This window comes from Lipophrys pholis (assembly GCF_963383615.2).
Source record: "Lipophrys pholis genome assembly, chromosome: 5".
In the NCBI taxonomy this organism is placed as follows: domain Eukaryota; kingdom Metazoa; phylum Chordata; class Actinopteri; order Blenniiformes; family Blenniidae; genus Lipophrys; species Lipophrys pholis.
In genome coordinates, this window is record NC_137628.1 from 9326212 (window position 1) to 9338981 (window position 12770).

Sequence of the window (12770 nt, forward strand, 5' to 3'; positions counted from 1 at the left end):
GATCAGTCTCTTTACCTTTGGCCGGATGCTGCCTGGCGTCGCTGATGTCCGAGTCCAGACACATCGCACACTGCAAAGTCACACATATTTACGCGGATGGAGAGATTTAAATCAACGGCAGCGGTGGTGAACATCGGCATGACGGAGGCCGCAGCAGTTTCAGGGTCATTTATCTTTATCGTAATCAGGGCCTGGGATTTTCAGTGTGATCTAAATGCTGGAAGCCCCCACAAGGTCCTTCCTCCTCTAGAAAGCTGGAGGTTTTCCTGACATCATTAGCACAGGAAAAACCATTGATTTCCTGGCTACAGTGGGGATGCCCGCAGATGGAATAGCATATAATCATTAACGCATTAAATATGTATTAAAAAGACTGAGGAATGAGAAGCGGAGGCTGCACACACACGGAGGGGAAAAAGTGTGGACAGGTAGCACACACCCATGGCGGGAGTGAAAAGCAGACACAATGCGACAGAGACCCCTTCCAATCATTATACTCATCGCTGGTATTGGTGATTTCCCAGATGAAACGCGGCTGTGAATAAGACGGCCTACTTATCCTGACCGCATTTCCATTTTCCTCTGAATAATCCATCCAGGTGGCGAGCCGCGCAGGAAAGAAAGGATAATGTAGTGTCGCTTTAAACTTCGAGATTTTTCAGCTCTCGGTGATGGAGGGGATACCTTTAGCAGGCACTTTGTGCAAACACTGGTTTGGACAGTCTCCGAGGAGGGGAGACGGGGAGAAATGGGACTCGGTCATGAGATGGAGCTGTTGACTTTCACACAACATCGCATGCAGGCAGAGCCAGATGTTTGTGCGGTGATTTCTAATGTCACATGCAAATGCAGACACGAGCTAAACTCATTGATTAGTCTTCCAAAGCTGTGCACGCTACTGATAACACAGCTGTGTTATTGTAGCGTTAGCATTAGCTGAGCTGCCAGCACTGTGTGGGTCAATCTAACGAATGATTCGCTCGTTAAGCTCAGCTGAAGTTGTATCAGTTGATGGGAGGAAGATGCTCTATATTTAGGGGAAGATGCTGATACAAGCTAATGCTAATGCTGCTTACACTCGGTCGTCTTTCAAGTACGAATAACATACGAATTTCCCAGTAAACAGGAGTTCAGCCAAATAGGAACAGAGTCGCTCTTCATTGAAGACACAAGGTTTCGATAATGCTAACGCTAAAGCTACCGTAATAGTCGGCTCAGGGGAAGCAACTTTTCTGAAACGCTTCTACTGCATATGCATACCAGGACTCTCGTAAATAGTTGTTTTGAAAATGTACGAGTAGATGGACAATAACAACAATGACGACCTCCAGAGCGTCATGACTCCCCGTCCGTATTCTCCTTGATGGTTTTATAGCTGATAGACATTGTTTTCAAGACGTTGCAGTGTAAATACAAAATTTTTCTGAAATGAAAACACAATAACGATGCATTTCACATGAAATGTTGTGGTGTCAACAGGACCTGACTCGGGCATTACTGCACACAGTGTTAAAATTACAGTTAATGAGTGACGTCTCACTGCCAACAGGAGCGATGAGTCAGGAGGTTAAGAGTCTTTTGACCTCTCCTCGTCCTCCTGGCATGTTTGGTGGTTCATGAGCAGGACACACCAACTCCCTGTACAGCCTTATTACCAGAACTTCCGCCACACCTAGTGCACACAGCACATCCCAAAAATAGCTGCTCAGCCTCTGCAGCATCAGCCTGCAGGCTGCCTTCACTCCTGGCTGCCCAGCTTGTTTCTGCCCCTCAGTTCCTCTGCAGTTTGTGGAGGTGAAAGCTTTTTGTTATGTGTGAGTTACAGTGTGTGTGCGTGCGTGTGTGCTGGGGGGGGGGGGGTCTGGATATCAGCAGAGCTGGACAGACAGTACCTGTGTGGAGGGGAAAAAACCCCACTACGGATCTAGAGCCCATGGAGCTAAATGTGCCAATTACACATCCAGAGAGAGACTTTGCAGCAAAGTCCAAATGAGAGCTTGTTTTGTGGTTGGGAGCCTTGCTGAGAGGATTCGTTAAAACATCTCGGGGTTCTTACAGCTTGTTTCATCCCCGAGGAAAAAAAAAACAAGCTCAGACTGCCGGAGCCTCTCCTCCTGCAGCTGTCGCTCACATAAAGTGAGTGGACGTCACCGAGGACGATCAGGCATGTCAGACGTATGAATAATGAAAAGGCTTAAAATCCTTCCTGGCTCATCTGCTCCTCGCTGTGGAGAGAAGCAATGACGCGTTCCGTCCTGGACGCTCACAAAGTCACAACTACTCTTCATTTGGCTCGCTTTAGTTTTCCTGAGACCTGTCACGCAAATGTTCTGCAATGATGGAGGAAATACATTATCTTTGTGCCATTCATACATCCCACCACGGGTCATTACATGCTGAAAGAAAATGGTGTTTGTAGTTACTGGTCAGACAAAGTAACTAGATTCCTTTAGATCAGTTACATCAGTTAGTGCCCAGTCAATGTGCACTCTTCACGTCACTGTTTATGGCACATATCTGCTTCACTTCCTGTTTGCTGCTCTTTAGAGGTCGAGGTCTTATCATGAACCTACATTGACGCCTGGCACCGGAACTCTGGGCACCATCTCAACTCGGGGGTCCTCCAACATCTGCCAGAGCACCCACAGGTCTGAGTCTGAGGGGTGGGGGAGGTGGGGGGTGGGGTGGCGCTCTGCTGCAGTCGGTTCACACTAACAGACAGGAGCCATCGCACTGGCGCAGTGTGCACTCTGTGGCGGAGGTGTCAGAGGAGACCATGCGGTCCGAGTTATGTGTCCTCCCAGACAGCCTCTCCCACGCACCCCGTGACGAGGAGCACCGCCTCAGACTCTCTTCCGCCTGTGGCCATCAAACTTTTCTGCAGCTCCTTCGCACTGTCAGAGAGACCAAGTCGATACGCTGGAACCTCGAACTTTACTTCACTCCCGGCAGCAGCTTCTAATCCCTGTGATTAATTATAATTTATATTTTCAACTGTGCTACACTGAGTTGACACCACAGGACAATATTCTTCTGGAATAATTTAACTGTGCAAAACTGTCGTGTTTATTTATGAAGCATTTACACTATAAATTCAAACCAATAAATCTTCATCATTATGTAAATGCTTGTATTAAAATTTATGTTTTAGAAGTGACTGAAAGTTAGTACTCGATTACACTTACAAGTTATATCTGAAGAAAGTTATGACACTAGTTACTGGTAATAGAAAGTACCTGGTAAAGTTACTCTGAAGCTATTCTTGCAGTGTGTCCTGCGTTCATAATGCTGACACAGAATCATACAGATTAGTTGAGCTGTCGATACTGTGTAGGTCAGCCTAATGACCTATTACGTTCAGTTGAAGTTACATCAGTCAGTGGGAGGAAGATGCTCTATAATCTGGATGTCATATGCAATAATCAATATTGTCAGTAGAAATAAAAATGCTTTTATTCCTTCAATGATTCTCAAAACTCTTCTTCTTCTTTTTTGTTTTATCAGATGTATGTCGTGCAGAGACGTTAGCTCTGAACTTAATAAGATTGTTCAAATCACACAGTTTGGAGTGGTCAGAACATCACAGTGAAGCCAAACGCCGGTAGACACAAACACTCTGGAACCCCCAACCCTGGAGAAAAGTCAGAGCCTTTAGGTTGGGAACCACCGCCTCAGATGGTTAAAAGTCTTGATGTAGCATTTTAACAGCTGGATTCCTGTCCGGCGACGTGCACTCACCAGTAGAACCGATTAGGGGCGACCCTCTCGTGCACCAGCTGCCACCTCCGTCCAAACTCCACCGAGCTGTAGAGCTGCGGGAAGACAAGCAGGCAGCAGTCAGTGTTGATTCACACGTCGTCGTCACAGCCGGTCCGAGTCGTCGCTTCGCACCACAAACAGCCTTCTCACTATCAAAACGCCGTGTTTGGCCCTGAAGTGCTACGAGTTTGCTCAGGACTTTTCAGCGGGTTTTGTTTTCGCACGTCGATTTACTTTGCGCTTCAGTCACCCGTTTAACAGCGGCGCTGTGACGAGGAGTGGGAGACGGGCGTCCTCACAGCTTCTAAATTAGATTAGAATTTACATAAGATTCAAACACAGTGGAGGAATAACACGGCTTAAGGACATTTAGCAATACAAGCATTGTCTGCCTTCCCACACGGCTCCCCATTACAGCGGAAGAGCTCACAGCGGCTCGTTCCGTAAAGTACCGCTCAAACAATGAAGCTAACAGTGGAGATGTGTGGTTTGCTGTAGCCAGCCTGCGAAGGAGCAAAAGAAATGAAGAGACGAGCGACAGCCAGGGAAAAGGTCTGAATATCATTCACTTTGGAGTCAGTCAATACATTCATTCCATCGAATTAACAGTTGTAGGTGCAATGTGTGTGTGTGTGGGGGGGGTGGGGGTTGAAGTTCATGACCCTAAAAAGATGAAAATAATATAACACCTGGTCTGTGGCTCAAGCCCCGCCCCCTTTCCCTCATCAACCAATCAGCTGAAAACATTTCATTGGTACTGGTGAAAGGCAGAGAGCAGACTGACTGACAGCGTGGATGAACTGCAATGTTCAAGCTGTTCGTCAGCGAGGTAGCATTAGCATGTTTTAGCCAGTTACTGGATGTGAACAGTAATGAATTTAATTCAGTTTGATTACAAAAGTGATAGGCCATGCCAATTCATATAAGTGCGTGAAACACTAAATACGGAGTTGGATTGTTATTGTATTTCGTGGCTCAGTCAGTGAAGGCCATTTGGGGAAGTAAGCCCGCCTCCTGCTGGCGTCATGGAGGATGTGCACGTATACGTGACACGTGTTTGCCTCTTGTCCAGTAGTCACGAAATGAGAGGCCACCTATTACATAATAAATCATTTTAATTTCAAATATGACAGAGCACAATGTTTGCAGACGTGACGACGACGTGAGTAGAGAGCAAGCAGAAAACAAGAAGGAGAGAAGATGAATTAAAGGTCTCATATTATGCAAAATGTATTTTACAATAGTTTTCTAACTATTGATAAGTAATATGTGTCCCCATAGCCTGTGTAGGAGGCCGCACAAGTGAAGAAAGTTTGTCATCTCCCTCACTTTTTAATGAATATGTGTACATAAATGCGAATCAGAGATTTTCCCTTCATGACTTCATACGGGGAAATAACCAATCCCCGTAGTGGATACTACTATCACAGGTAGATGTGCTCTGCCCTCTAAAGTTATGAGCGGCCGCCATTTTTTCTCCTCTTTAACGCGACAGGAAAACAGACATGGAGTAGACGTGGACAGACACAGCTCATTAGCATTTAAAGGTACAGACAAGGAAACAGCCTTAGAGGAAGACTGGCTGGAATTCAGGACCAAGGCTGGATTTGGTGAAATACACTTTGAATACAATGTTGTTGGACCTCTGACCACAACAATGTGAAATTGTTGAAAACTGTATAATGGGACATTTAAGTGCATTTAGAGACAATACAGGATACGTGTCTGAATGAGAGAGTCGAAAGTGGAAAGGTGAAGGTGGAAGAGTTGAAGTAGCCGATGAACCATCCAGAGCACAGAGGAAGTGAAGAAAGAGACGAGGAGACGTGGAGACGAGCCGACGTGCGTCAGAAGGAGAGTGATAAGAGTGAAAGTCTCCGCGTGAAAGGAGGCCGAAGATGTTCAATGTGCAGGATGGATTCAACATGAAGAGACCAGAGGAACAGCTGAGAACAGTCCAAGAGTTGAGATGAAACTGGTTAGGAAATGGTTTGGACATGTTGGAGATGGAGAAGGCGAGGAAGAGGAGATGGTTGGTGTGACAGTGAAGGAGGAAGAGAGGGAGGACAGAGGTGGACGATCTTGTCTATACAACCCTGAAGGAAGCAGCAGAAAGTCGAACAACATCCATTCACAATAAAGCAGGTTAAAATGTATATTTTGCTTGACAACTCCATTTCCTATTGACATTTTTCTCCCTTTGTCACATTCAGCTCTGATAAATTTGATACAGGTTGATATACAGTGCCTTGTGAAAGTATTAGGCCCCCTTGAACCTTTCAACCTTTCGCCACATTTCAGGCTTCAAACATAAAGATATAAAATTTTAATTTTTTTGTCAAGAATCAACAACAAGTGGGACACAATCGTGAAGTGGAACGAAATTTATTGGATAATTTAAACTTTTTTAACAAATAAACTGAAAAGTGGGGCGTGCAATATTATTCGGCCCCTTTACTTTCGGTGCAGCAAACTCACTCCAGAAGTTCAGTGAGGATCTCTGAATGATCCAATGTTGTCCTAAATGACTGATGATGATAAATAGAATCCACCTGTGTGTAATCAAGTCTCCGTATAAATGCACCTGCTCTGTGATCGTCTCAGGGTTCTGTTTAAAGCGCAGAGAGCATCATGAAGACCAAGGAACACACCAGGCAGGTCCGAGATACTGTTGTGGAGAAGTTTAAAGCCGGATTTGGAGACAGAAAGATTTCCCAAGCTTTAAACATCTCAAGGAGCACTGTGCAAGCAATCATATTGAAATGGAAGGAGTATCGGACCACTGCAAATCTACCAAGACCCGGCCGTCCCTCCAAACTTTCATCTCGAGGAAGGAGAACACCGATTAGAGATGCAGCCAAGAGGCCCATGATCACTCTACAGCTGAGGTGGGAGAGTCTGTCCATAGGACAACAATCAGTCGTACACTGCACAAATCTGGCCTTTATGGAAGAGTGGCAAGAAGAAAGCCATTTCTCAAAGATATCCATAAAAAGTCTCGTTTAAAGTTTGCCACAAGCCACCTGGGAGACACACCAAACGTGTGGAAGAAGGTGCTCTGGTCAGATGAAACCAAAATCGAACTTTTTGGCCACAATGCAAAACGATATGTTTGGTGTAAAATCAACACTGCTCATCACCCAGAACACACCATCCCCACTGTCAAACATGGTGGTGGCAGCATCATGGTTTGGGCCTGCTTTTCTTCAGCAGGGACAGGGAAGATGGTTAAAATTGATGGGAAGATGGATGGAGCCAAATACAGGACCATTCTGGAAGAAAACCTGTTGGAGTCTGCAAAAGACCTGAGACTGGGACGGAGATTTATCTTCCAACAGGACAATGATCCAAAACATAAAGTCAAATCTACAATGGGACGGTTCACAAATAAACGTATCCAGGTGTTAGAGTGGCCCAGTCAAAGTCCAGACCTGAATCCAATCAAGAATCTGTGGGAAGAGCTGAAAACTGCTGTTCACAAACGCTCTCCATCCAACCTCACTGAGCTCGAGCTGTTTTCCAAGGAAGAATGGGCAAGAATTTCAGTCTCTCGATGTGCAAAACTGATAGAGACATACCCCAAGCGACTTGCAGCTGTAATTGCAGCAAAAGGTGGCGCTACGAAGTATTAACGCAAGGGGGCCGAATAATATTGCACGCCCCACTTTTCAGTTTTTTATTTGTTAAAGTTTAAATTATCCAATAAATTTCGTTCCACTTCACGATTGTGTCCCATTTGTTGTTGATTCTTGACAAAAATTTTTAATTTTATATCTTTATGTTTGAAGCCTGAAATGTGGCGAAAGGGTGAAAGGTTCAAGGGGGCTGAATACTTTCGCAAGGCACTGTATTTCCCTATATCTGTAACCTTTCTTACAGATTTACAGATATAGGAAAATATATTTTTGAGCAATATTTTCATTTTTCTTTACAAATAATTCAGTTCAGTAAATATTCTCCCTTCACCTCTACTTCAATAATGTGAGCGCCACATTTGAAGTTTCAAGGCTAATGTTGGTTGTGCTTTGGAGGTCTGTGTAAGATGACGCACCGTTCCATCGAAACGACCAGAAAACACTTTCATTTCAGTCTCGTTCTGACTCAAAGTGTGGGTTGGAATCAGAAAAAAAAAAAAGAAGGTAAAAAAAAAATAACACGAATAAACTCATAATTTGATATTTTCCTTTTGTTGTGTCAATAAATCCACAACCTTGAGAGACTGAAGCCGTTTTGTCCTCAAACACGTTCGGCAGAGACGATTACCGCAACACTCAATGGAGCTGCAAACTTATTGCAGTTTCTCGCCTGGACTTTTTATTTTTCCTCCCTATTTCAGGCCTGAGCAGTCATGAATAATGTGTAAACAGTCATTTATTAGCGGAGGAACCCTCCCCTCCCCTCCCCTCCCTCCAAAAAAAAAAAAAAAACAACCCGTGATCGTGTTTGTTTATATTAATTTATTTTGTAATTGCATTTATTTACTGGGAGCAGAGGAGACGAGCAAACTGCTGCATTCGAATCCCATGCAGATTATCACTGCTGTCAGATCAATAAACCACTTTGATTTTATTAAAGCAGAGCTTTGCCTCCTCACAGAGTGTCTCACAATACTCTGAAACACTTAAAACAGAAGACCTACTTGAACTTTTAGAAGCGTTCTCTCTTTTTCCTCTCTTCAGGCAAGCTTTGCACAATACCAAAGATATGCCAAACTACATAATTAGATCAAGAAAATTCAGACGTGTGTCAGAAAAATGATCCCAAATGCTCAGTTTAAATGGGTTGTGTTGCTCATTTTGTGCTTCAAAATTTGTATTTTGGATTTTAAACAGCAAAAAAGTGCAGAAATATGGATGTATTTTCTTTTTTTTTTTTTTTATTAAATTCTACCCCTTAGAATTTATTATTCTATTCATGAATGATGCTTTCATCATTATTATCACAGACTGACCCATATAAATAATAAGTGAGATGATTTACTTAAGTGCATTTATACATTTGGTTTAATGTCAGATTGAGAAAACAAAGGTTGAGTACAATGTTTGTACCTTTGAATTTTATGATAAATTTGCCTTTTTGCTTACTATTGCGGCAACCTTCATCAAGTTTGATCAGATTTAAAAGAAAAACTGCATTTCTTTCGATGTCAGACTTTTTTTTTTTTAAATGTCTCAATCTAAGCTGCAAAATACTTCCATGACAACATTAAAGCATTAGGACTGTAAATGATTTGTCGTCATAACTACCTGCACGTCAAACTCGGCAATTTTCAAAGTAAATCCTGATAATTAATTTTGTTATCCGATTGGAAAATTAGCTTTCACTTAAAATAATTTCAAAAATGACAAATTCTGGGTTTGTTTTATATGTGTGCTCATTTTAAGTCCTGTCCACACGCTGACGTTTCAAGTGAAAATGCATTGTTTTTGTGTTTTCGTCACAGAAAATGTTTGTCATGCCAGGCTGTCTCCCCCCGCTTCGACGGAGATGGAGCCAGCACGTTTTCTGAAATGATCACCTGGGGAGAAGTTTTCAAAAAGTTGTGCTTTCAGTGGCTCCCTTTTGGGAGCACTGAAAACAATCAAGGTTTTTTTTGTTGTTGTTTTCACTTGGGAACCTTGTCGGGCAAACGGGACCTTAGTTTGTCAATGTCGAGCTGCGCGAAGCAGATGTAAACCAAAAGGAAGGGGGGGGGGGGGGGGGGGGGGGGTGAGGCAGGAAATCACTTTGACTAATTACCCTCCTACACCAAGGTAGTATGTAGCCAAGCAAGTGACAGTGACGAGGTGTGTGTGCGTGTGTGTGAGTTTGTGTTTGTGTTACAACCTCCTTCTCAATCAACAAATGAAGCAGCTCAGCCAAACAAAAAAAAAGAGAGGAGTCAATGAAAGTGAAAGAGAAGCAGTTTTTGGAAGGGGGCGATGAACAGAAAAGTCAGAGAGAGAGAGAGAGAGAGAGAGAGAGAGAGAGAGAGAGAGAGAGAGAGAGAGAGAGAGAGAGAGAGAGAGAGAGAGAGAGAGAGAGAGAGAGAGAGAGAGAGAGGTGGGAGGACCAAACATAAGGGGTGCGGCACATCCGGAGGTTCGTCCCGGCCCACAGGAGGACCTGACGGTGCTGCCAGCAGGAGGCACTGCACTGCATCGACTGTAATCAGGATTTGGGCACATTCAGGTCAAAGTTCCAACTCCAGCAAAATATTTTGTATGTTTTTGTTAAACATGGGAATTAAAGTATCAATCACAAGATAACCTGTAGGAAATAAATCAAACATTTTACCTGAGATTTATTTAGCGCGGTAGTGATGCACATGTGCAGTAACAGCGTGTCAGAAAAGTTGGGTATTACTCCGTTTCCACGACAACGGAGTCGCAGCGTTTTTGAAAAGTTCTATTTTGGGGGCTTTTTCAAAAAGCTGCATCGTCAGTGACTCCAAGCACCGTTGTCGTGTAAACCGTCACCCAAAATACAACAAAATGTTTTCATTTTCACTTAAAAACTCTGTATTTAGCAAAGATTGTTTTACTTTGAAGCACTGCATCAGCACATTTGATAAACAAGTTTAATATCTGTTGAGTTAATTTGCATATATGATATTCACATAGTGTATTAAAGCTCTTTGAAAGGTTTGGGGAAAGGACTGCCCTGGATTTTGCCTTGCAGGTGCCCACAGGCTTTGCGCCTCCACCAGAGGACCTCTGGCTGTGTGTGTGTGTGTGTGTGTGTGTGTGTGTGTGTGTGTGTGTGTGTGTGTGTGTGTGTCTGTGTCTGTGTCTGTGTGTGTGTGTTTCAGGTTAGCTAGAAGCCAATGTGTGATGGTTGGAGTCTGGCAGCCCTTCCTGAGTGTAGTACGTAGCGCGGCCCAACACACCGAACTCTGGGCAGAACGTGACAACTCATTTTGGCAGGAACGTCAACTTTTCCGACAACAGTAAAAAAATATCAACATTTATGTATCTTTTTTTTTTTTTTTTTTTTTTTTACACCTGGAGAGAGAAAAAAAGTATTTTTTGCTCTTTTGCCTTCGATTTGAACCCCAGCGAAAATCTGCTGGCTTAGGGGCTAAGCTAACGTGTCAGCTCTATATCAGGATAAAGAAGAGAAAGAATCAGACAAATCTGACAGATGAGCTATTTCAGAGCTGAGACTGAGATATGAAGGCAGAAATAACTGTTTCCAATCTGGCATCAGTGGCAAGTAACAACTGGCTTGGTGGAGAAAAAGAAAGATTCATATGGGTCCCGAGTAACTGAGGTGAAGACATTCTACTGTCTTAAAGTTTCTTCTTACTTGGTACAGCCACCATGAAGTCAATGGCCAATTCAAATACTTGGTAATCTAAACGTGTTATACCTCTCCTGTTATGCTCAGATGAATTATCCAGAAAACAGAGATCCTCTTTTATTACTGGATACCATTATAATAGTATGTATCAAGTGGGTACAAATGAAATTATTCAATACAAAAAATTAAATAAAATAAGAACCCACAAAACAAATAAACATAACAGAGAAAAGAAAAAAATAAGTAAATAAATAACTACTGCCCCCAACATATACAAAGGAGTAGGACGTAGCCTTCTCGTGTTGGACTGACGTTTAGATATTCTAGCATTGTTCATTACGCCACCTGGCGGTATAAAGCAGGTTAGCAGACCAGGGTTTCAGTAAATACACAGGATTCAGTGAAACAGATATTAAATTCTGAACTTTGTCAGCAAATTTGTGTATGTTTCAAAATAGTTTTGTAAATTTTGCTCTTTACGACTTATAATAGCGTTTTCGGTCTCACTCATTTGTGAGCAATAATTTAAAGTCGTGGACGGATTGAAAAACATCAACATGGCTATGGAGCGTGGGTGCACTCACCTTCTGGTCGTGGCTGTAGGCCAGGATCCAGTCCTCCTGCTCGGGGTGGAACAGCAGGCTGAGGATGTAGAAGTTGAGGCGGTACTTCTGGTACGTCGCTCCTTCGTCAGAGCTGATCAGGAGGCTGCTCTCGATCTCCGGGTCGGTCAGCAACATGATCTGGGGGCGGCAGGAGGAGGAGGAGCGCACGTTTAGAGGGATTCACGGTGGTTTACTTACGGGGGGATCAGGCGGGTGAAGACAATGCCAAAGACACAACACGGAGCAGCTTTCACATTCTTTTTTGGAACTTCCTCGTGCGCTTTGTGTCTTTTGTAATGTGTTTTGACAGCATTTGTGCTGTTAGCTTTCACACTACCATTAGCAGCTTGAGCATTAGCGTTCTGAACGTTCACATTTGAGTGAGTTTCCAGGTAGCATTAATGTTCTTGGCTTTTGGATTTTAGCTTCTCTCTTATCAGCGTGGGCATTAGTAATGGCAGCTTCAGCTTTGGCATTGTCAACATTTGCGTTTGTGTTGTGGCTTGAACATTGTTAGCCGTTTCATTGTCATGTGCGGCTTTACCATTAGCATTGGCACTCAGCATCAGATTTTACATTTGTGGCCTCAGCTCATTCATTTCACTGACATAGCCAACTTTTCTCTTAAAATTAAGCAGCCTAAGCACTTGTGTTCCGTCTCTGTGTCAGTTTGAGAGCTTCAACATTTCTCTTGACGACGTTTGCATTTGTATTGTTAGCTTAGCATTAGCGTTGACTGCTTTTGCAATGCTGCTCTTGTTCTCCTTTTATGTTGTAGTGTTTACATTGTTTGTATTTGTTGTTGGCTTTTGCATGTGGGTTATTGCCTTCAGAGTGTTTTGTATTTCGTACTCAAGCTGCGACTTTGGTATTGTGGTGACCAGTTAGTTTTTGTTTTTATGTGCAGATATCAGGCACATCCAACAAATGTAAGCATCATGACATGGAAAAAAAGAAACGTTTGTTTTCACCAAATACATACTGAAAAATATATAGGATACATTTGCGTCCATTTTTCTCATTCTGCTTCATCCTTCCTCATTTGCAATCACTTCATCAACGTGCAGCTCCATGAAAGAGATTAAATGCAGAGACAAGTCAATCAGGGCTGATTTCCATATCAGA

The 12770-nt window shown here is 43.2% G+C and overlaps 1 protein-coding gene across 1 annotated transcript in view; it reads right to left on the minus strand.

Annotated features, from left to right (window-relative positions):
* sorcs1 (sortilin-related VPS10 domain containing receptor 1) overlaps window positions 1–12770 on the minus strand; it is a gene marked incomplete at its 5' end in the record, with an annotated part of 201124 nt that overhangs the window by 52801 nt on the left and 135553 nt on the right. The window contains 2 exons of the mRNA XM_080463597.1: window positions 3739–3812; window positions 11625–11783. Coding sequence (XP_080319723.1) covers window positions 3739–3812; window positions 11625–11783 — 233 coding nt within the window. The remainder of the gene's footprint in view (window positions 1–3738; window positions 3813–11624; window positions 11784–12770) is intronic.